At 45.8% G+C, this 25,504-nt stretch overlaps 1 protein-coding gene across 1 annotated transcript in view; it reads right to left on the reverse strand.

Annotated features, from left to right (window-relative positions):
- Nucleotides 1–25,504, reverse strand: part of dner (delta/notch-like EGF repeat containing) — a 368,701-nt gene that overhangs the window by 11,772 nt on the left and 331,425 nt on the right. The window contains exons 8-9 of the mRNA XM_070882480.1: nucleotides 9,066–9,290; nucleotides 2,351–2,473 (exon numbers count right to left, since the gene is read on the reverse strand). Coding sequence (XP_070738581.1) covers nucleotides 2,351–2,473; nucleotides 9,066–9,290 — 348 coding nt within the window. The remainder of the gene's footprint in view (nucleotides 1–2,350; nucleotides 2,474–9,065; nucleotides 9,291–25,504) is intronic.

Below are 25,504 nucleotides of genomic sequence, written 5' to 3' on the forward strand. Positions count from 1 at the left end.
AGCTGAGCCTTGCAGTCTGGCAAGATTCCCCTGGTCTGTGCTGAGTTAGCTGATCCCTGCTGGGATAGGAACACTGCAATTGGCCTCAGAAAGGGAAGAAAACATTGGCCAAGAGTCCAGGGTCTTGATCGTTATCCAGTGTGCATGTCAGGATAGAATATGATATCAGTTCAGAAATGTTATTTAGATCTATGCTTTTTTCTAGTGGGTCTAGTGAGAAGGAGGAACTGAAGAATATCCTTATTAGGCAGGAAATTGTGTTGGGGAAATTGATTGAAGGCTGATAAATCCCCGGGGCCTGATAGTCTGCATCCCAGAGTACTTAAGGAAATGGCCCTAGAAATAGTGGATGCATTGGTGATCATTTTCCAACAGTCTATCGACTCTGGATCAGTTCCTATGGACTGGAGGGTAGCTAATGTAACACCACTTTTTAAAAAGGGAGGGAGCGAGAAAACGGGTAATTATAGACTGGTTAGCCTGACATCAGTAGTGGGGAAAATGTTGGAATCAATCATTAAGGATGAAATAGCAGTGCATTTGGAAAGCAGTGACAGGATTGGTCCAAGTCAGCATGGATTTATGAAAGGGAAATCATGCTTGGCAAATCTTCTGTAATTTTTTGAGGATGTAACTAGCAGAGTGGACAAGGGAGAACCAGTGGATGTGGTGTATTTGGACTTTCAAAAGGCTTTTGACAAGGTCCCGCACAAGAGATTAGTGTGAAAAGTCAAAGCGCATGGTATTGGGGGTAGTGTACTGACGTGGATAGAGAACTGGTTGGCAGACAGGAAGCAGAGAGTCGGGATAAACAGGTCCTTTTCGGAATGGCAGGCAGTGACTAGTGAAGTGCCGCAGGGCTCAGTGCTGGGACCCCAGCTATTTACAATATACATTAACGATTTGGATGAAGGAATTGAGTGTAATATCTCCAAGTTTGCAGATGACACTAAGCTGGGTGGCGGTGTGAGCTGTGAGGGGGACGCTAAGAGGCTGCAGGGTGACTTGGACAGGTTAGGTGAGTGGACAAATGCGTGGCAGATGCAGTATAATGTGGATAAATGTGAGGTTATCCATTTTGGGGGCAAAAACACAAAGGCAGAATATTATCTGAATGGCGGCAGATTAGGAAAAGGGGAGGTGCAACGAGACCTGGGTGTCATGGTTTATCAGTCATTGAAGGTTGGCATGCAGGTACAGCAGGCGGTGAAGAAGGCAAATGGTATGTTGGCCTTCATAGCTAGGGGATTTGGGTATAGGAGCAGGGAGGTCTTACTGCAGTTGTACAGGGCTTTAGTGAGGCCTCACCTGGAATATTGTGTTCAGTTTTGGTCTCCTAATCTGAGGAAGGATGTTCTTGCTATTGAGGGAGTGCAGCGAAGGTTCACCAGACTGATTCCATCGATGGCTGGACTGTCATATGAGGAGAGACTGGATCAACTGAGCCTTTATTCACTGGAGTTTAGAAGGATAAAAGGGGATCTCATAGAAACGTATAAGATTCTGACGGGATGGGACAGATTAGATGTGGGAAGAACCAGGGGACATAGTCTTAGGATAAGGGGTAGGCCATTTAGGACCGAGATGAAGAGAAATTTCTTCACCCAGAGAGTTGTTAACCTGTGGAATTCCCTGCCGCAGAGAGTTGTTGATGCCAGTTCATTGGATCTTTTCAAGAGGGAGTTAGATATGACCCTTACGTCTAAGGGGATCAAGGGGTATGGAGAGAAAGCAGGAAAGGAGTACTGAGGGAATGATCAGCCATGATCCTATTGAATGGTGGTGCAGGCTCGAAGGGCCGAATGGCCTACTCCTGCACCTATTTTCTATGTTTCCATATTTCTATGTTTCTATATCTATTTTATTTATGCGTTTTATTTTATTTTCCTTTTTTTGATCTAGTTTGTAATGTATTTTCTGCCTTCTTTAGGTTCTCCACCTCCCACGATATTCTGGCTGGGCAAGGTGAGTTTCTCTGAGACTTCCATCAACGCTGATGTGCCAGAGTGGCCCACAGGTTAACAACTCTCCCACTAATTCTCCATCCCTGTGGGGAACTGCTTGGTCTCTTTCTGATAGAACAATGTGCCCAGGAAAGTTGCTACATGGGGACAAGTCGGAGTGAACTTTGACTATCTATATGGAACAGCAACATATCTGATCCTACTTTATAACATTCACCATCAGAAAACAAATTCAAATCTATGCTGCAGATCTGATCTGAATGAAAACATAAATGCTTACACTTTCACTAGGCAAAGAGTTAAAGGTATATTCTTCTGCAGGAATAAGGGAATTTATTCAATGACCCAACATGTGTGCCTCAAAGATACAGAGTCCCATGACCTACCTTCATACTCAGCCGGGCACAGGCATTCATACCCATTTACCAAGTCATTGCAGGTGCCCGAGTTCTGACAAGGTAAAGAAAGGCATTCGTTGTATTCCTCCTCACAATACAGACCATGGTAACCTGCGGAAAACAAAATCTTCATATTTAAACCGTAACAGAATAACATGCACTCATGGCAACGATCGCTTTAAACTGCAACTGAAGGTGAGCCTGAGGGCAAAAGACAGTAACTGATCTACATTAATAATGTATGAATCAATGATACATAAATATGACCTGAAGTATAGCTTTGGGCAACTTTGTGCTGCGGACTTGCACCATGTAGGAGCTGGATTGGGGTTGCGCAAACTAACTTCATTTATTGTGAGAAAACAAGACAATTCCATCCAAGATAATGATTGTCTGTATTTTATTCACTGAATTATTTTAGAGCAAATGCCAGTGTTAGTATGTTTTTTAAAGTGCCAAATAATTACGAAGAATTTATATTTTTGATAAATTTACTCAAAGGATGGCAAACAGAATGATCTACCAGGTAATGTACTGGAATAAAAGGCATTTGGGGATTTCAAAAGTGCAGTGGAATACTAGAGACAAGAGGAGCTGAATGGCTTCTTGTCCATGAATTCTTTATGCTCTTCTGTGCATTCTTCAGAAAGGAAGAGACTTGTTTCAGATCGGGAGATCAAAATATTGCTCCAGTCTGACCCTGTGATCACATGAGGCATTTTATCTATAACTTTACATACTGAGGAAAATATGCCTCTTGTGCTGTGAACTTTGGCGGTGAACTTTTGTCTGAGTGTTCACTCAAACTCGAGAAGAAAAAAAGATTAGTCGTGATAGATCCAAATGATATGAGCACTTGCATTATCCGATCACTAGTGCTTTAATCTAGTCATTTTTCTAGATGGAAATATAATGTTTTCCTGGAAACTTTAGCATGGAGGTGATGCGCCTCAATTGCTGTATTTACATCTTTGAATGTTCTCCATTCCAAGCCCCGCCACCAAATCACATCTGAAGTCCTAACAGATTAAAAATGGGAGAAACTACGGCAAACCCAATCGTTGGACGGAGCAGTTATCAGGTTCAGGAATAGTTGTTGCATAATCCACAATGCACCGATGCAATCTCCTGAGCTCTTTTTGGAATTGAAAAAGAGGACTTTTTTTTCTCTCTGCTATTTTAATACTTTCTAACCAGTTATTACTACAATATACTTTCAACCGCCTGTTACATAAATAATAAACAACATTTATTTTGGAAATATAACAAGATTTTTTGGGGGTAAAAATGCAACGGTGGCAGCTCTGTGCGCATCGCACAGCTTGGTCAATAGATGGCAGTATTAAACTACAATACATTTATTTTGGTGCGTAATGAGAAAAAATGCAGTAACACTCAGCCGGTCAGGCAACGTCTATGGAGAGAACAGAGAAGTTAATGTTTCAGGTGTCATCATGAAGGGTCTGCCCCCCCCCCCCCCCCAAAGGTTAACTCATCTGTTGAGCTAGTGTCCAACACAACCCACAGATAAAAGCAGAACCTATTGCCAACAAGTGTCCACACAACATGTCTGTGATGACCTTTGTCATGATTTTCATGATTTCTGACATTTTAAATTACATCTAATGCATTATTTTCCCCCAGGACAAATTACCACCCTAACCATGACAAGTTACTGTTGCTGATATGAATAGATGAGTTCTTAACACATTCGTATGACATTACTCTCAGTTAATGCCTCTGCTAAAATAATGGATAAAGGACTGTCATATAAATGTGATAAGCATCTGCTCGCCAATATTGCCAACAGATGATCGTCTCTACATCACTTAGTATAGCTGTACCTAAATGTATATTTGGTAAGCTGTTGACAGTGCTCCTGCTGAGTAGTTCTGTTCCCAAATAATCATGTGTATAAAATTTGTGAGAAATATTATGCAGCATAATGTAGTGTCTGGACGAATGACATATTATGCACATTTGAGGAGGATGTTACATAGCTTCTTTAAAAAAAATCATTTTCTATGCAGCATGTATGACAAACATATTTCAATTAGATTTTTTACATTCTAATTTTTCTCCTTATTTATGGCCATTAAAACAATTTCTCGCCCCCTTTTTTAGATTTCCCTAGTGCCATGTTTCAATCATTCTCTGCCTGCAAGAGCAGGCAACTAACCTACTCCTAAATCTCTTGCAATGGTGCTCTTGAGCCAGCCACATGTCTGGGTGGCTCGTCTACTGATTTTGCCTCATAGTGCCTCATTCAGCAGCATGTTCGAGATTGTTAGCTTGTCACTGGAGAAACAAGGGGGCCCATGTATAACCAATCCTTGCTGCAGTGCTTGGACCACTAATGGGCTTCACTGTCAAGTATAATTTGGTAGTAAATTGTTAGAATCAATGGGGGTAATTTTGACTGTGCACGGTAGTATAAAATGGGGAATAGTGAGCCAACATTGATGGAAATTAAAAGTGGGCAGAGGTATAAAACGGGCTGCTGATTCACTATCACCCGTTTTACACTAACACACAGTCAAAATTACCCCCAGACACCATAGAGTGTAGGAAATAAAAATGTCCCATTGATGAAGTAGGGTCCAGTCTTTTTGAATTAAAGTTAAGGCACATTATTGGAGTAGTACAAAGAGTTCTGTATATATCAATTGAGTCACTGCCTTGCATCTTGCTTTGGATTGGCTACGACCTGTTATGCTAATAAAAGAAATACAATGGCTCTTGATAAGCCAAAGTTAACTTTTCCTATTCCTGTCAATGGAAGTGGGTGGAATGAAATGGCAGTTGATTCACTAATAGGGACAACGTCTTATTTTATTCAGGTTAGAGTCCCAGTTCTATTCCTATGACCCATTTCAATCAGAATTCATGCTCAAGTTAGATTCAGAGTAAATCCATGGTGAAATTTTAAACCCTTCCTGCATTCTGCAGTGTCTTGAAGCAATGAGCCTGTGGAGGCCAAGGGTGGAATAGTGGCACATTGCAACTTGGGCATAAAAATGGCATTGTGGATCGGCTGCCCATTATAATCTGCTCAATTCTCACAGATAAATGTAGTAATATGTACGTTCATAGGGCTAAAACTAAGGACGCCATGCAGGATTATGAACTTAAGCCTATTGAGCAGGAGAAAGACCTAGGTCGTATTACTGTCATGAAGTGCGTGAGGCTACAGCAAAAGAAAATAGAGTTTTAGGATGCATTGCCAGAATGATCAAGATCAAAACAAAAATAGTAAAACTGTCCTTTTATAAGACCTTGGGTTTGGTCTCATTTAGAATACTGCATCCAGTTTTGCTGCTGTTACATGTGAGTGATTGGATAGACTTGAGAAAGGTTTCAGAGGAGAACAATGCGATTGACACCTAAAGGCCTTAAGTTACCATAAAAGACTTAGACAATTGAGGCTTTTAACTCTAGAAAAGTGTAGACTTTGAGCAGATTTTATTGACATCTTTAAACAACAACAACAAAGCGCCTTTAATGTAGTAAAATATCCCAAGGCGCTTCACAGGAGTATTATTAGATACCGAGCCACATAAGGAGAAATTAGGGCAGATGACCAAAAGCTTGGTCAAAGAAGTAGATTTTAAGGAGCGTCTTGAAGGAGGAAAGAAAGATAGCGAGGCAGAGAGGTTTAGGCAGGGAGTTCCAGAGCTTAGGGCATAGGCTACAGAAGGCACGGCCACCAATGGTTGAGCAATTATAATCAGAGATGCATGCTCAAGAGGGCAGAATTAGAGGAGCGCAGACATCGCGGGGGATTGTGGGGCTGGAGGAGATTACAGGGATAGGGAGCAGCGAGACCATGAAGGGATTTGAAAACAAGGATGAGAATTTTGAAATCGAGGCGTTGTTTAACCGGAAGCCAATGTAGGTCAGCGAGCACAGGGATGAGTGGGACTTGGTGTGAGTTAGGACACAGGCAGCCAAGTTTTGGATGACCTCAAGTTTACGTAGTGTAGAATGTGGGAGGCCGGCCAGGAGTCAAGTCTAGAGGTAACAAAGGCATGAATGAAGGCATCAGCAGCAGATGAACTGAGGCAAAGGCGGAGACAGGCGATGTTACGGCGGTGGAAATAGGCGGTCTTAGTTATGCCGTGGATATGTGGTCAAAAGATCATTTCAGGGTCAAATATGACACCAAGGTTGTGAACAGTGTGGTTCAGCCTCAGACAGAAGTTGGGGAGAGGGATGGAGTCAGTGGCTAGGGAACGGGTAAAGTGGTGGGCACCAAAAACAATGGCTTCGGTCTTCCCAATATTCAATTGGAGAAAATTTCTGTTCATCCAGAATTGGATGTCGGACAAGCAGCCTGAGAATTTAGAGACCGTGGAAGGGTCGAGAGAAGTGGTAGTGAGGTAGAGCTGGGTGGCATCAGCGCACGTGTGGAAACTGATGCTGTGTTTTCGGATGATGTCGCAAAGGGGCAACCTGTAGATGAGAAATAGGAGGGGGCCAAGGATAGATCCTTGGGGGACACCAGGGGTAACGATGATGGGGTGGGAAGAGAAGTCGTTGCAGGTGATTCTCTAATGAAACTAATGAAAGGATTAGCCTCAATCCACGTGGATAGACTATTTGGGTTAGAGAGACCAGGGGACATGAGTATAAGTTACATAAGCACAGAACTAGGCTAGACGTCAGGACTTGTTTCCTTTCACAGAGATTTCTCAACCTAAGGAACAAGCTGCCGGCTCAGGCAGTGAGTGTGGATGGGATTCAAATGTTCAAACAGGAGCTGGCTGACATCACGGCATTTAAAAGGGGGGTGGGGGGGTGGATTTGTCTCCCACTCACTGTGATCTCCTGGAACTTGTTTGATCATCTTTGTGGTTGGAGTGTTTTTCCCTGACATCAGTAGTGGGGAAAATGTTGGAATCAATTATTAAAGATGAAATAGCTGTGCATTTAGAAGGCAGTGACAGGATCGGTCCAAGTCAGCATGGATTTATGAAAGGCAAATCATGCTTGACAAATCTTCTAGAATTTTTTGAGGATGTAACTAGCAGAGTGGACAAGGAAGAACTAGTGGATGTGTATTTGGACTTTCAAAAGGCTTTTGACAAGTTCCCACACAAGAGATTAGTGGGCAAAATTAAAGCACACGGTATTGGAGGTAATGTATTGACATGGATAGAGAACTGGTTGGCAGACAGGAAGCAGAAAGTCAGGATAAATGGGTCCTTTTCAGAATGGCAGGCAGTGACTAGTGGGGTGCCGCAGGGCTCAGTGCTGGGACCCCAGCTATTTACAATATACATTAATGATTTAGATGAAGGAATTGAGTGTAATATCTCCAAGTTTGCAGATGACACTAAGTGGGTGGCGGTGTGAGCTGTGAGGAGGAATCTAAGAGGCTGCAGGGTGATTGGACAGGTTAGGTGAGTGGGCAAATGCATGGCAGATGCAGTATAATGTGGATAAATGTGAGGTTATCCACTTTGGGGGCAAAAACAGGAAGGCAGAATATTATCTGAATGGCGACAGATTAGGAAAAGGGGAGGTGCAACGAGACCTGGGTGTCATGGTACATCAGTCATTGAAAGTTGGCTTGCAGGTACAGCAGGCGGTGAAGAAGGCAAATGGCATGTTGGCCTTCATAGCTAGGGGATTTGAGTATAGGAGCAGGGAGGTCTTACTGCAGTTGTACAGGGTCTTGGTGAGGCCTCACCTGGAATATTGTGTTCAGTTTTGGTCTCCTAATCTGAGGAAGGACGTTCTTGCTATTGAGGGAGTGCAGCGAAGGTTAACCAGACTGATTCCCGGGATGGCAGATCTGACATATGAGGAGATACTGGATCGACTGGGCCTGTATACACTGGAGTTTAGAAGAATGAGAGGGGATCTCATAGAAACATATAAAATTCTGACGGGATTGGACAGGTTAGATGCAGGAAGAATGTTCCCAATGTTGGGGAAGTCCAGAACCAGGGGTCAGAGTCTCAGGATAAGGGGTAAGCCATTTAGGACCAAGATGAGGAGAAACTTCTTCACTCAGAGAGTTGTTAACCTGTGGAATTCTGTACCGCAGAAAGTTGTTGAGGTCAGTTCGTTAGATATATTCAAGAGGAAGTTAGATATGGCCCTTACGTCTAAAGGGATCAAGGGGTATGGAGAGAAAGCAGGAAAGGGACACTGAGGTGAATGATCAGCCATGATCTTATTGAATGGCGGTGCAGGCTCGAAGAGCCGAATGGCCTACTCCTGCACCTATTTTCTATGTTTCTATGTTTCCTCCCAAATTGATCTAGGGTTTTTTTCTCTGGCTTATGTCTCTAGCTGGAGATTGTGTGGCTGGTTAGATGATGCTCATGGTGTACATAAATTGCACTATGACCATATAGGTCAGGCTTAATGGACGAGCTGTCTTTTGCTGTCCGCCTTGCTCGTTATGTTTGCATGACTAGCTGTGATCTGATTTTTCCTTGATGGCACCCACTTCCATGCCAGTGCGTACAGTTTTTATTATTGTATTTGTCACGTTGTATTGCACCATAATTTTAAAAGTTGCCAGGTTATTTCAGCCAGCTTTGGATCAGTGTGCTAGAATTCCATACGACTTTCTGAGAGGAAATTTCCTTCAAACACATGAGTCACTTCTTTCCTGGAATGAAAATAGTCACTCTGCTACCGTGACTTCCTTAGGGAGAAAACAAGGAAGCTCATTGAGAATGTATCGTACCTGGGACACAAAGGCATTTGTAACTGGTTCCAACACTGCGGCAAATGCCATGGGAGCAGGGATTAAGGGCACAGAAGTCAATTAGCTGAGCACAGATTGGTCCAGTATAGGCTGGACTGCAGTTACAGCTATACGATGTGCCATCTGCAAAGCAGGTCCCATTGTTCTGGCAAGGTGACAAGGCACAAGGGTCAATCTTCTGTTCGCATGCCGGGCCTGTAAAACCTGCAATTTAAATCACAGACAATCATGTTTAATGGCACAATGAGAAAAAAATCAACATGGTGGCAGAATACATAAGATGCTGAGACTTGTGAACTTAGAGGCGCGACAGGGGTGGGGGGTGAATTTCCTCAGGCTTTCTCCTGCTCTGCCACCATAGCTTCAGCAGAAATCCCATTTACGCAAATAAACAGGGTTTCTACCGAACTTCCTCCGAAGATATGGCGACGGAGAGGATGAAGTCCCAAGAAACTTCAGCCCCAATGACAATCTGCAGCAGTCATTGACAACCAACGAGGTAACTTGCCTGAATCTATTGTACAAGAATGCTTGCTGTAATATCGTCAAATATAAAGCCTTTCAGGATCTGGAAGCTTAATTCAGCAGATAAATTCTAAACTGAAACTATTCACCTGATCAAGGAAATTGTGATCCGAAAAACTTGTGTAGTTTAAAGAATATATTGTTTCAGCAAATCAAATCATATTCTTGTGTTGTCTTTTTTATGTTTTATTTTTTTAGAGTGGGCTAATGTACAAATCAGCACCATGGCTACAAGAGTAGCGCAGAGACTGGATACTCCATATTAAGTAGCTCACCTCCTGACCCCTCAAAACCTCTTTGGCATCTACAAGGCGCAAGTCAGGAGTGTTATAGAATACTCACCACTCGCCTGGATGGACACAGCCTCAACAACACTCAAGAAACTCAACACCATTCAAAACAAAGCAGTCTGTTTGTTTGAGGCCTCTGCCACACGATTGAATATCTACCACGGACTTACTGTGGTTGCAGGATGCACTGCACCAACTCACGGTCAAGATTACTTTGGCAGCATCTCTCTCCCCCACGGCCTCAGCAACCAAGGATAAGAGCAGCAATATCACATCCAAGATCCACTCCAAGTTATACACCATCCTGATCTGGACACATATTGGCCCGTAATTTGCGGCCTCCACGCGCCCATAAGGACAGTGCAAGTTTCGGGGTTAGGCAAGCGAAACACATGTGCGAAAATCTGGAACTTGGGCGATTTGTAAAGGATCTTTTTGACAGATCCAATGCATCCCTGGGAAAAGGACATCCGCGGGAGGAGAGTTGGGCTATTTGCCCAACTTCTGCCCAGCGAATGCCTGTGAAATTCTTGCACCTGGTAAAAGCAGGTGTAAGACCTACTTGTACCAGCATGAGAGTTTAAAACACATAACACTTTTTTTCAATCATTTAAACATTAAAAAAAACAATAAGGTAAGGTTATTTTTAGCCCCTTTAGTACATTTAAATTTATTTTTCAAAAAATTACATTTTTGTTTTAAATATTTGATTAAATGGCATTTTAATTAATTTTAAATATGTAATGTTTTTTTTAAAATTTATTTGGTGTGTACATGCGTTTTTGGGGTATTCCCATTCATGCTTATGGGGATTACGTAAATACGTACATACGGAATCCCCATAAACATCAATGGGGATCCCTTTCTGTCATTTGTTGGGCCAGCCCACGTGATCCCAAGGGCACTTACGAACCGCCTGCTCCCCTGGGATAGGTGGTCCTCTACCCGCGGGTACCCAGAGAGGGCCAGGACCGCCAATCTCCGTACCACCAGGTACACGGGCATTTTATTTTCAGATCAGAGACATTTCCCTGCAGGAAGCCTCCGAACGCAAATTCAGGGCCATTGCCATTCCTTTGATGTTGCTGGGTCAGTATCTTGGAATTTCCGAACCCACATCATCAGGGGAGCACCATCACCACTAGGACTGCAATGATTCAAGAAGAAGGCATACATAGAAACATAGAAAATAGGTACAGGAGCAGTCCATTCAGCCCTTCAACCCTGCACCACCATTCAATGTGATCATGGCTGATCATGCAACTTCAGTACCCCATTCCTGCTTTCTCTCCATACCCCTTGATCCCTTTAGCCGTAAGGACCACATCTAACTCCCTTTTGAATATATCTAACGAACTGGTCTCAACAACTTTCTGTGGTAGATAATTCCACAGGTTCACAATTCCCTGAGTGAAGAAGTTTCTCCTCATCTCGGTCTTAAATGGCTTACCTCTTATCCTTAGACTGTGACCCCTGGTTCTGGACTTCCCCAACATCGGGAACATTCTTCCTGCATCTAACCTGTCCAATTCCGTCAGAATTTTATATGTTTCTATGCGATCCACTCTCATCCTTCTAAATTCCAGTGAATATAAGCCTAGTCAATCCAGTCTTTCTTCATATGTCAGTCCTGCCATCCCTGGAATCAGTCTGGTGAACCTTCGCTGCACTCCCTCAATAGCAAGAACGTCCTTCCTCAGATTAGGAGACCAAAATTGTATACAATATTCCAGGTGTGGCCTCACCAAGGCCCTGTACAACTGCAGTAAGACCTCCCTGCTCCTATACTCAATTCCTCTCGCTATGAAGGCCAACATGCCATTTGCCTTGTTCACCGCCTGCTGTACCTGCATGCCTACTTTCAATGACTGATGTACCTTGATACTCAGGTCTCGTTGCACCTCCTCTTTTCCGAATCTGTCACCATTCAGGTAATATTCTGCCCCCCTGTTTTTGCCACCAAAGTGGATAACCTCACATTTATCTACATTATACTGCATCTGCCATGCATTTGCCCACTCACCTAACCTGTCCAAGTCACCCTGTAGTCTCTTAGCATCCTCCTCACAGCTCAAACTGCCACCCAGCTTAGTGTCATCTGCAAACTTGGAGATATTACATTCAATTCCTTCGTCTAAATCATTAATGTACATTGTAAATAGCTGGGATCCCAGCACTGAACTTGCGGTACCCCACTAGGCACTGCCTGCCATTCTGAAAAGGACCCATTTATCCCAACTCTCTGCTTCCTGTCTGCCAACCAGTTCTCTATCCATGTCAATACATTACCCCCAATACCATGTGCTTTAATTTTTCACACACATCTCCACCTTCTCAGAGAAATTAGGATGGGCAATAAATGTAGCATAGTCCACATCTCAAAAACAAAACAAAATGTGATTTTTTTCTATTTATTGAGTTCCCCATCTACAGTTCATGGTATTGACCTGGTGCAGAGAGAAGGTATTCTTCATTAAGGGATTGAAGGAATAAAGGATTGAGGTCTAGGTTTGTGTGATGCCTAATTTGGTAGTCGAGTCAAGCTACATAAAGCAAATTAATGAAAATTACTCCAAATCATGGCTCACCCCTAAGATATCAAGGACTGTAATTCCATGGACTTTGATTCTGCAACGTGCTGGTACTGTGGCTACCAGTGCCCTCCAACACTAACCTCCGCTGGAATTTGCTTCCTCATTGGCCTAACTCTAATTTTAAGATTATTCCCTCTTGTTCTGGATTCCTCCACCAAAGGAAATAGTTTCTATGTATCTATCCTATCAAATCCCCTTATCATTTTAAATGCTTCAAGTAGATCACCCCTCAAACTTCTAAACTAAAGGGATACACGGTAAGTTTAAGCAACCTGTCCTTTAAGCCCTGGTATAATTCTGGTGAATCTTCCACATCCAATATATTGTCGTACCTGTGCACTAGCTCTTAGTGATTTGTGCACATGGACATTTAAATCCTTTTGCTTCCATTAAAAAAATATTCTGATTTGTCTTTCTCGGATCTAAAGTGGATAACCTCACTCTTCGGAAAGCAGGAGTTGGTAAGGGTTCCACTCCATTGTTGCCACTTACCTCGAGACTCATCTTTTGTTTCTTTACTTGTCACATTACCACCCACTTTTTGCCTCGCACCATCATCCCTTTTGTCATTTAATCATTCCTGCTTTCCACCCATCACAGACCTTCCCTTTTGTTCTTCCCTCACCCCCTCTTCCCCATTCTTTCCCTAATTGCTTAAAAACTGTTAAATTGTGAAGTGATTATTTGCACAGCATTTCTTGACTCCCTCTGCGCATACGCACTTGTTTTGCACTGCGCATGTGCGCTCGGTCCGGTTGCACATGCGCAGTACAATATATGAGGAAGCCGGAAGTGTGGCCTGTCGCGCCTGGAGCTACTGCCCGCCTTGTCTGCTGCTCGAGCCTGATCCTATTAATAGGGCTTTTGGGTTATCTTTTGAAAATCAATGACAATACTAAAAGAGCCTCCAGGAATTTTGCCTAGAATACTGCTGTGATTATGGAGTGGGGAAAGAGAGGACATTGGGGGGAGAGAGAGGAGGGGGAGAGAGAGAGAGAGAGAGAGAGAGAGAGAGAGAAGAGGGGGGACAGAGAGAAGAGGGGTGAGAGAGAAAGGGTCAGGAACATGGGTGGGGAGGGCGGGTAAAGAGCGCGGAGGGCACAGTGGGGATGGGGGAGAAACATGATCCAGGCATAAAGTGGGTGTGGGGGGTGGGTGATGAGAACAAGAACGTGATCCACTTGGTAAGATGGACCACGTTGTTCCAACCCCACCCCCTTTACACCCGTATCATGCTCTCCCTCTACTCCCCTTAGGCCTGCTTGATTTCTGCGAAAGCTGTCACCATTTACTTCATACCCAATAAACCTGTTAACAATCCGTGACCCACGTACAATGCTCCATCTATTGGGGGTTTGTTGGGGGGGTGGGGGGGGTGGTGGCGGTCAGGAACTCGGAGGGGAAGAACCTGGGCAAGGGGAGGTCAGGAATCTGGGGGGAGGAACCTGGGCAGGGGGCAAAGGTCAGGAACTCGTGGGTGGCGGGGGGGGGGAATGATGGTCAGGAACTTGGGCAGAGGGAGACGGTCAGGAACCCGGGGGTGGGGAAGGTCAGGAACCTGGGCGGGTGGAGAAGGTCAGGTGAGGAGGAGGCGAGGGAGGTCAGACATTTGGGGTGGGGAGAGGTCAGGAACTCAGTGGCGGGGAGATGGGGAGAGAGAAGGTCAGAAATTTGGGGGAGGTCAGGAACTTGGGCGGTGGGAGCAGGAACTTGTTTGGGTCTTAACCTGTGAGAGGGAGCCCTGTCTGTTCCAAGTGAGCTCTCTTCTGTCTGGAATAGGCAATTAGAATGGCTCAAATTATATTTTGCAAAGTGATTGATTACGAGGTCGGGAGGATCTAATTACACATTTCAGAGAAACTACTAGTTGTGCCTTGTTCTCCAACGCGACCAATCAGCTCTTGTCATCCAAGGGGACCAATCAGAACTTTGTTGTTGCGAATAGACATGTCCTTTATTTCAGTCACTAGACCCATCTTTTGTAACTTGTCACATTACTATCTCCTTTTGCCTTGCGCCATCATCCCTTCTTCCAGTTCTGATGAAAAGCCATTAACCTGAAACATTAACTGTTTCTCTCTCCACAGATGATGTCTGAACCGTGAATATTTTCAGTATTTTCTGTTTTTATTTGAGATTTCCAGCATCCGCAGTATTTTGCCTTTGGATAACCTTACACTTCCCCACATTGAGCTCTATATGCCAACGTTTTTCTACTCACTTGAGTCTGTCTATGTTGCTTTGCAACTTCTTGCTCCCATCTACACAACATACTGTGCCTCTAAACATAGTGTCATCTGAAAACTTGGACCGACAACTCACTATTCCTTCATCTGTCGTTACTATATATGTATGGTGAACAGCTGAGGCCTCAGTACAGATCCATGGGGAACATGACTTGTCACATCTTGCTAATCAGCGAACACCATTATCCTCGGTTTCAGACGTCCCAACCAATTACTGACCCATGTCACAAGGGTAGCTCCAATTTAACAAGATTAAAACTTTACATCAGGTAGTCTGACCCAGATAATCAGTCTTCTTCATGGTTGGTGATTTACTAAAGCTGTACGAATACACTTAACAAAATACTATAATTTAGCATTGACAATGAGCACTTAGTATGTTTATTGTCCACAATTTGCCTTTAATGAGAGGCGCTGTCTTATCTAAACGATCCCTTGTTCATCAGGCTTCATCAATAGTTCCCAACCAAGGCTCTTCAATCTCTTGTTGTGAGATCGTTGTATTTTTGTAGCTACATTAATCCTCTAGTGTCAGGTTGATAACTGCTTTCCTACAACAGGGAGCGAAAATTGATGGAGCCCTCCCCCGTCCCAGCAAACAGTTTCTGGGTAATGGCAGATGGATGAACCAGGCCATTCTCCCAACAACTGTGCAAACATCATCATCATAGGCAGTCCCTCGAAACGAGGATGACTTCCCTCCACACCAAAAAAGGATGAGTTCACAGGTGTTTCAATGAAGGTCCTAATATTCAGGTCCTGAACTGCATCCTGAGGGGTGGAAGATGCATGTGCGTGGATTTTTTTAATGTATGGTGGTCATTGCACACCAGCCACCACACGGGCTTGACAGAGCTAGGCCCAAGACAACTGGAGACCTGCTCTGCTGCACAGACCTAGTGCACACACATATCGCAGTGTGGGTTGACCCGTGCTGCCCCTGGGCCCCGGGCCCCTTGCCCTGAACTCACGCCTCTCCTGGGCCCCGAACACATCCCTCCACAGTCTGTCGCCGCTCCTGCTGTATCTGCCCACGCTCCAATCACCGACCAACAACAATGCAGGAAGGCCCATAAAGAGAGGGTGAAAATGAATTCAAAATTGATAAACTCTCCTCCCCCTCCAAAAAAAAAAGGGTATAAGGGCTGACAGTGTGATATCAGCGTTCAGTATTGGCACTACTGCTCCAGGTGAACACACCTGGCTACAAATGAGCTGGCCAGCTCTCAGTGTGTCAGCCAACATAGGTCACATTGTCTTGTCCCATAAACTATAAAAAAAATGTTAAAGTTTACATTAGAGTGTAGAAGGTTATGTCAGATAATTAGACCATTCGGCCCATCACGATGTGGCAGTACTTTTTTCCTCATTCTTTTTCCAGTCAATTTTCACTCTCTTCTCTCAACATTGCCTCCTCATTGGGATATGGAATCAGTGTCGAGGGTATGGAGTTTGTAGCGGGAGCCAAAGACGATTCATCATGTCTTCCCAATGTTTAGCTAGAGGAAATTGCAGCTCATCCCAGACTGGTTGTCGGACAAGCAGGGCTAGAAATTCAGTCCCGCCGGAAACCTGGCACACCTACCGTTTTCTAAATGTTTTTACCGTCGCGTCCGATGAGGCCGACTATCGATCCATTTTCAGCTCTTCGGTAATTATTTTGGAGCGGACCGGAAGTCGGTCCTAATGGCGGGGGGGGGCGGGGGGCATTTAAAGGGGAGAGAAGCAGGCTCAGGCTCGGCCACTGGGCCACCAGAGAGGGTTTCGGCCAGGCCAGCGGCCTGGCACCTAAGAGGGGCTGAACCCGGGGCTATAATTGTCCGGCCTTTTGGGAAGTTGGTGGACCCAAAAAAAAAGTACAGCGGCCACGGCAGTGTGCCCTCCCCTTGAAGCCTTGGCTCACACAGTGAAACGAAGGTGCACTGACAGCTTTGATGACGCGCTTCAGACGGTCGGTCGCATCGGGGTGGAAGTGGGGACCACCAGAAAAATCCCCAAGCTGAATTTTCAATCGCGGCGGCCATTAGACCGGAAGTGGGCAGCTGCTCGACTCCGTCCGCCTGGCCACTGCTTTCTGGTGGTAAGTGGCCGTTTTGGGAGGCTGAATTTCGGCCCTGCAGTCTGATAACACAGCGGCAGAGGAGGTGGTTGAGAAAAGTGACGGAGCTAGGAGTCATCAATATCTGCTGAAAGCTGACCTAACAGCTGAAGATGATGTTGGCAGGGGACCATATGTCGATGTGATTCAAGGATAAATTTGCTACCTGTATTGAACTCCACAATGAACCAAAGCATTTCCAAATCACTTCAGTGGAATTTCTAAATCAAGTATTTCACTAAATACAAAACTCTAAAGTAAATGTTGGTCCCCTAGGCAATTAATAATGGAGAACAGGGAAATGGCAGTGACATTGAACAAATATTTTGTATCTGTCTTCATGGTAGAATACACTAAAAACATCCCAATGATGAATAATCATGGGGCTATAGGGATGGAGGAACAATCACTATCACTAATGAAGTAGTACTCGGTAAAATAATGGCCCCAAGTTTCCACATGATTTGCTCCTGATTTTTAGGAGCAACTGGTGTAGAACGGAGTATCTTAGAAATCGGAATTCTCCACATTTAGTTTGCTCCAGTTCTAGTCAGTTAGAACAGTTTCACTTTGGAACAGAATTTTTTTTTCAAAAGGAGGCATGTCCGGCCACTTACGCCCGATTTCAAAGTTTCGTGAGTGAAAACTTACTCCAAACTAACTTAGAATGGAGTAAGTGAAGATTTTTGTACGCTCGAAAAAACCTTGTCTACACCTTAGAAAATCAGGCGTAGGTTACAAATTAGGCGTAGGGAATGGTGGGGGGGGGGGGGGAAGGGAAGTCATTAAATTCTACAATCAATCCTTAGTTATACTTATACAAATATTATACAAATAAATCCAACCTGAATAAAAATTTATAAGCAAAGAAAAGATTAAATAAACCATGTTCCTACCTGTGTGAAATAGCATCAGCCTTCGAGCTGCTGTGCTTCAGGCAGGCCTTTCATGTTGGAGACAGGCAGCGGTGTGGCGTCAGTGTCTCGACGGCAGCGGCAGCAAGCTTCGAGCTGAGCTTGAGGCAGGCCTTCATTCTCTTCGTGGCTGGCCGCGAAGAAGCAGCACCGGACGGACCCGAGGCCATTCGGCCATGAGATATCAGCGGCGTCAGTGGCTGGCCGGCAGCCGAAGAATCAACGCAAGACACACGCAGCTCATTAAGGTTCTTGAGGCCATTCGGCCACGCTTTAGGGGCGGCGTCAGTGGCTGGCCGGCAGCCAAAGAATCAGCAGCGGACGGACGTGAGGCCATTTGGCCATAGGATATCAGCGGCATCAGTGGCTGGCCGGCAGCCGAAGATACAGCAGCAGCCTTCGAGCTGTGAGGGGGACTAAGGCCATTTGGACAGGGAGAGGCAGCCACATCGACAGTTTTATATTGAAATTTGCAGAATGGGTGCTGCATTGTCAACACCACGTATTATTGCAAAGTTGAATTGGCACTCTTATTTCTCCAAACACACAGTCCTTAATTTGCATGCACCAATGCAGCACCGGTTCTGCAAGTTTAGCAGTGAAAAGCTGAACTCACTGATTTCAGCAGGTGATTTATTCAGCCGTGCTGCTAAAAGCACTCCCTCACACACAGAAATATCAAAAAAAATTAAATTACAAGCCTTTGCAGGGGTCCAAGAAACAAATCTTCACTTTTTCTGCAGTATTTTTAAAAATGGCCGAATGCCAATGTTTGTGTGAGACTGCGCATGTGCACACGCTCCAACGAGCACGCGCAGGGTTGCCGGCACCACGAAGGCTAATTTAAATTGTACCCGCCCCCTGCTGCTTATAAAATCGGCGCGAGTGTTAGGCTCCGCCCCCTGCTGCGAAGAGCGGCCGCGCCAAGCAGACATAAATATCGGACTTTTTTTTAGGCGCAGTTTTCGGCGCGAAAAACAGGCGCCCAGCTCGGAGGTGCGCCGTTTTCGCCGCGGGACGAAACTTGGGGCCCATGGGACTAAAGGTGGACAAGTCTCCTGGATCTGATGGCTTACATCCCAGGGTCTTAAAAGCAGTGGCTGCAGAGATAGTGGATGCATTGGTTGTAATCTAACAAAATTCCCTGGATTCTGGGGCGGTCCCAGCGGATTGGAAACCTGCAAATGTAACACCCCTATTTAAAAACGGAGGCAGACAAAAAGCAGGAAACTATAGACCCCAGTTAGCCTAACATCCATTGTTGGGAAAAAGCTGGAGTCCCATTATTAAGGAAGCAGTAGCGGGACATTTGGAAAAGTATAATTCAATCAAGCAGAGTCAGCATGGTTTATTGAAAGGGAAATCATGTTTGACAAATTTTCTGGAGTTCTTTGAGCATGTAACGAGCAGGGTGATAAGGGGGAACCAGTGGATGTGGTGTATTTGGATTTCCAGAAGGCATTCGATAAGGTGCCACATAAAAGGTTACTGCACAAGATAAAAGTTCACAGGGTTGGGGGTAATATGGATAGCATGGATAGAGGATTGGCTAACTAACAGAAAACAGAGAGCCGGGATTAATGGGTAATTTTCCGGTTGGCAATCAGTGACTAGTGGGGTGCCGCAGAGATCAGTGCTGGGGCCTCAACTATTTACAATCTATATTTATGATTTGGATGAAGGGACCGAGGGTAATGTAGTCATGTTTGCTGATACAAAGATGGATGGGCAAGCAAATTGTGAGGAGGACACAAAAAACCTGCAAAGGGATATAGACAGGCTAAGTGAGTCGGCAAAAATTTGGCAGCTGGAACATAATGTGGGAAAATGTGAGGTTATCCACTTTGGCAGAAAAAATAGAAAAGCAAATTATAATTTAAATGGAGAAAAATTGCAAAGTGCTGCAGTACAGAGAGACCTGGGGGTCCTTGTGCATGAAACACACAACGTTAGTATGCAGGTACAGCAAGTAATCAGGAAGGCAAATGGAATGTTGGCCTTTATTGCAAGGGGGATAGAGTATAAAAGCAGAGAAGTCCTGCTACAACTGTACAGAGTATTGGTGAGGCCACACCTGGAGTACTGCGTACTGTTTTGATCTCCGTATTTAAGGTAGGGTATACTTGCATTGGAGGCTGTTCAGAGAAGGTTCACTAGGTTGATTCCGCAGATGAGGGGGTTGACTTATGAAGATAGGTTGAGTAGTTTGGGTCTATACACATTGGAGTTCAGAAGAATGAGAGGTGATCTTATCGAAACATATAAGATAATGAGGGGGCTCGACAAGGTGGATGCAGAGAGGATATTTCCACTCAAAGGGGAAACTAAAACTAGGGGACATAGTCTCAGACTAAGGAGCCGCCCATTTAAAACTGAGATGAGGAGAAATTTCTTCTCTCAGGGGATTGTAAATCTGTGGAATTCTCTGCCCCAGAGAGCTGTGGAGGCTGGGTCATTGAATATATTTAAGGCAGAGATAGACAGATTTTTGAGTGATAAGGGAGTAAAGGGTTATGGGGGGCGGGCAGGGAAGTGGAGCTGAGTCCATGATCAGATCAGCCATGATCTTATTAAATGGCGGAGCAGGCTCGAGGGGCCAACTGGCTTACTCCTGCTCCTATTTCTTATGTTCTTATGTTCTTATCCAGGCATAAAACTTTGCCCAATTTTCTGTTTTTCAATAGTCAGAATCAGTAGATATAGGCAATCTACTTGTAAACTTTACATTTGAAATAACAGCATATTCTATAGTCAATCATGTGAAATATTTGTTGTTCATTATCTTGTGCTGTTTTGATTAGATTGCTGAATGAGTAACTAAATGGGCTGTAAAATATTCAAATTGCATATTTCTATTCGTGTAATTTATACAAATTTTGATGCAAAGACATCTTGAATCATGGGTTATCTTTCCTTACAAATATTTGTTTGTTCATAGGCAGTCCCTCGGAATCAAGGAAGACTTGCTTCCACTCTTAACATGAGTTCTTAGGTGGCTGTACAGTCCAATACGAGAACCACAGTCTCTGTCAGAGGTGGGACAGATAGTCGTCGAGGGAAGGGGAGGGTGGGACTGGATTGGCGCACTCTCTTTCCACTGCCTGTGCTTGATTGCTGCATGCTCTCGGTGACGAGACTCGAGGAGTTCAGCGCCCTCCCGGATGTACTTCCTCCACTTAGGGCGGTCTTTGGCCAGAGACTCCCAGGTGTCAGTGGGGATGTCGCACTTTATCAGGGAGGCTTTGAGGGTGTCCTTGTAACGTTTCCGCTGCCCACCTTTGTCTCGTTTGCCATGAAGGAGTTCCGAGTAGAGCACTTGCTTTGGGAGTCTCGTGTCTGGCATGCGAACTATGTGGCCTGCCCAGCGGAGCTGATCAAGTGTGGTCAGTGCTTCAATGCTGGGGATGTTTGTCTGGTCGAGGACGCTAACGTTGGTGCGTCTGTCCTCCCAGGGGATTTGTAGGATCTTGAGGAGACATCATTGGTGGTATTTCTCCAGCGACTTGAGGTGTCTACTGTACTTGGTCCATGTTTCTGAGCCATACAGGAGAGCGGGTATTACTACAGCCCTGTAGACCATGAGCTTGGTGGCAGTTTTGAGGGCCTGGTCTTCAAACACTCTTTTCCTCAGGCGGCCAAAGACTGCACTGGTGCACTGGAGGCAGTGTTGGATCTCGTCGTCAATGCATGCTCTTGTTGACAAGAGGCACCCGAGATAAGGGAAGTGGTCCACGTTGTCCAGGGCCACGCCGTGGATCTTGATTACTGGGGGGCAGTGCTGTGCGGCAAGGACAGGCTGGTGGAGGACCTTTGTCTTACTGATGTTTAGCGTAAGGCCTATGCTTTCGTACACCTCAGTAAATACGTCGACTGTGTCCTGGAATTCAGCCTCTGAATGTGCGCAGACAGAGGCGTCGTCCGCGTACTGTAGCTCGACGACAGAGGTTGGGGTGATCTTGGACCTAGCCTGGAGGCGGCGAAGGTTGAACAGGCTCCCACTGGTTCTGTAGTTTAGTTCCACTCCAGCGGGGAGCTTGTCGACTGTGAGGTGGAGCATGGCAGCGAGGAAGATTGAGGAGAGGGTTGGGCGATGACGCAGCCCTGTTTGACCCCGGTCCGGACGTGGATTGGGTCTGTGATGGATCCGTTGGTAAGGATTACGGCCTGCATGTCGTCGTGGAGCAGGCGGAGAATGGTGACGTACCTTTGGGTGCAGCCGAAACGGAGGAGGATGCTCCATAGACCCTCGCGGTTGACAGTGTCAAAGGCCTTTGTAAGGTCGAAGAAGGCCATGTAAAGGGCTGGCGCTGCTCCCGGCATTTTTCCTGCAGCTGTCGCGCTGCAAAAATCATGTCCGTTGTGCCCCATTGGGGACGAAATCCGCACTGCGACTCCGGGAGGAGCTCCTCGGCCACAGGGAGAAGACGGTTGAGGAGGATTCTCGCGACGACTTTCCCAGTGGCTGATAGCAGGGAGATTCCCCTGTAGTTGCCGCATTCGGACTTGTCCCCTTTATAAAGATGGTCACGATCACTGCATCTCTGAGATCTCCCAGCATGCTTTACTCCCTCCAGATGAGACAGATGAGGTCATGTATTCGGCCATCTCACCATAGGCAACTAGGCCCATACAGCAGAACCTGGTCTCCAGTCGTCTTGGACCCCCTTGCCACTGGACCAAGACCTCGCTCAGCTAAGCCCGTGTGGTAGCCCGGCGTGCAATGATCACCCCACGTTAAAAGAACTTACGCACAGGCATCTTCCACTCCTCTAACATGAAGTTCAGGACCTGGAACGTCAGGACCCTCATGGGTAACCCCGACAGCGACAGACCGGAACGCCGCACCGCCATAGTTGCTCGGGAACTTAAGACGCTTTGATATCGACAACGCCGCCCTAAGCGAGACCCGGCGGGCAGGGGAAGGGCAGCTCAAGGAACAAGGTGGAGGTTACACCTTCTTTTGGAAAGGGAAACCAGAGGAAGGCTGCCTCCACGGAGTCGGCTTCGCCATCAAAAACGAGCTGGTCGACCACCTCAAAGACTCCCGCTGCGGGGTTAACGAACGCCTCATGACTCTTCGACTCACCCTAACCCGGAACCAGTGCGCCACAGTCATCCGTGCGTACGGCCCAACCCTCGATGCAACAGATGAGGTCAAAGAGGGTTCTTACTTCAACCTCGAAAAATCCCTGTCCTGCGTCAAATTGATCCTCCTCGGTGACTTCAACGCCAGGGTTGGCAAGGACACAGACCTCTGGGGAGGCGTGATTGGCAGAGAGGGGGTTGGGAAAGCCAACTCCAGCGGTACCCTACTCCTGACAAAACGTCTAGAGCATGAACATGTCATCACCAACACTTTGTTCCGCCAGAGGGACAAATACAAGGCATCGTGGCAACACCCTCGCTCCAAGCACTGGCACCTGCTCGACTATGTCATCGTCCGAGCCAGGGATCGCAAGGATGTGCGCATCACCCGCGTCATGACAGGAGCTGACAATTGCTGGATGGACCACCGCCTAATCCGATCCATCATCGACATCAACATTGCCCCAAAGCGGAGGGGGCAGCAGAAGCAGTGCCGCAAAAAAGTCAATGCCGGGGCACTTAAGGACCCAGCTAAGAGAGCCCTATACAGTCAGCGCCTCACAGCTAACCTGGCGTGCCTTGATGACCCCAAGACGCAGAATGCCCACAGCACTTGGTCTGCCCTCCAGGCCTCCATAACCAGTGCCTGCAAAGAGACGCTCGGTCACTCAACCAGGAAACACCGGGACTGGTTTGATGAGAATGATCAGGAGATCCAAGAGCTAACAGATCACAAGCGCAGGGTATTTCTGAGCCTTAAACAGCAACTCAACTCGGGAACAGCAAAGCAGCATTACAGACGGCTCAAGGCTGAGGTCCAACAAAAAACCCGGGACCTAAAGAACAGGTGGTGGATGGAGAAAGCACAGGAGATACAACAACTGGCCAACAGCCATGATGTGCGAGGATTCTTCATCGCAGTCAAGGCCACCTTCGGTCCAAACATCCAAGGCCCCAACCCACTCCTGGCCAAGAACGGGGAAATGCTCATCGAGGACACTGAGGCAATCAGGGCCTGCTGGAAGGAGCACTTCAAAGATCTCCTCAATCGAGACTCTGCCTTTGACTCGAGTGTTCTCGACTCCATCCCGCAGCATGCGACCCGCCACCACCTCAGTGAGACCCCAACACTGCACGAGGTAGGAAAAGCCATAAGACAGCTAAAAAAACAACAAGGCTACGGGAGCGGATGGAATCCCTGCTGAGGCGCTGAGGTATGGCGGAGAGGGACTGTTGTCTGCGGCCAACATCTCGCCATTTGTTTATTAACCTGCATGCAATCACTTCCCAAAGGCTCCATCTTCTTCTCTATTCGACCCACCATTAATGACTGTACCTTCAGCCGCCTAGGAACCAAGCTCTGTAATATCCTCCCGAAACTCCTCCACTGCTCCACCTTTCTCTCCTCCTTTAAGACCCTCTTGTAAAACCCTCCTCTGACTAGTTTTTTTGGCTACTTCTCCACATCTCTCCCTTGGCTCAGTGTCCAATTTTTCTTTAAGCCTCTGAGTTGCCGCGGGATGTTTTTTTCTAAATTAAAGGCGCAATGTAATTGCAAAGTCTTATTGTTGTTTTTATCTCCCACCCTTCTTTGTGCTCAAGTCTATACAGCTGCCAGGTTCATCCATAATTCAGGCTCTGTGGTTCTGCATCTTCAAAAAGACAACGGAAAGCGTCCAATTACCAAGCCATCTTGATAAGTGAAAGAAACATTTTTGTGAAATAAAAAAAAAATGTTTAATTCATTTGAACATTGCGCATGCCTATTAAAGGATTGGTCCATTAGCCGAGGGACTGTAGAAACAGTGCAGGAAGTGGATTTGTATTCCTGCAGCTAATCCCGTTATGTTATCAGAAACAACACAGATGAAAGCCCAGGCATGGAGTCAGAACTGCATCTCGGAGCAATTTGTTTCCATAGTGATTGCAATACATATTTGACCATTTGTTTGACACTCACATTTCTAAATTATAGTAGCACCTCGGTGACAGCTGTAATTACCTTATTGAAGCATGAACTGCTAAGATGAGCAGTTGCATCACGTACAATTAATGGCTGCTTAGTCAGACAAGGGCATTTTTTCAGTCTCATTACACGACACCTCCGGGAGTGAGTTTATGCCACTACATCCTCTATGCCAACCTAAACTTCATTATCTTGATTTAAGTGAAGCCCACCTCCAACTCATTGTTTCATAGCAGTTTTGCTGAATCCTAACAGCTAGCCAGCTCCAGAATCTATTGACTGACCAATGCAAAGTCGTTTGAGCAGAAAATTGGGCTATTCCATGGGGGTCTTAATCCAGGCACAGGTTTGCCGCACGCTCTTTCCGGCAAACCAGTCCCACCCACCCCTTCGCTCAACGACTGTCTGTCCCACCTGTGACGGAGTCTGTGGCTCTCGTATTGGACTGTTCAGCCACCAAAGAACCCACTTCAGGAATGGAAGCAAGTCTTCCTCGATTCCGAGGGACTGCCTATGATGATGATGATGATGATGAGAGATATTAGCAATTGGCACGAGGAAAAGCCACAAGCCAAATCAAAGACAGCATCTTGGATTTTAGTCCTTTGCTTGGACATTGTCTCCTAAAGTATGGTGTCCAGAATTGGCCATAATACTGTGTGGGCAAGAATATGGCAAATGGAATGCAATGTGGGGAAGT

Source organism: Pristiophorus japonicus, chromosome 6, assembly GCF_044704955.1.
Source record: "Pristiophorus japonicus isolate sPriJap1 chromosome 6, sPriJap1.hap1, whole genome shotgun sequence".
Taxonomy (NCBI): Eukaryota; Metazoa; Chordata; class Chondrichthyes; family Pristiophoridae; genus Pristiophorus; species Pristiophorus japonicus.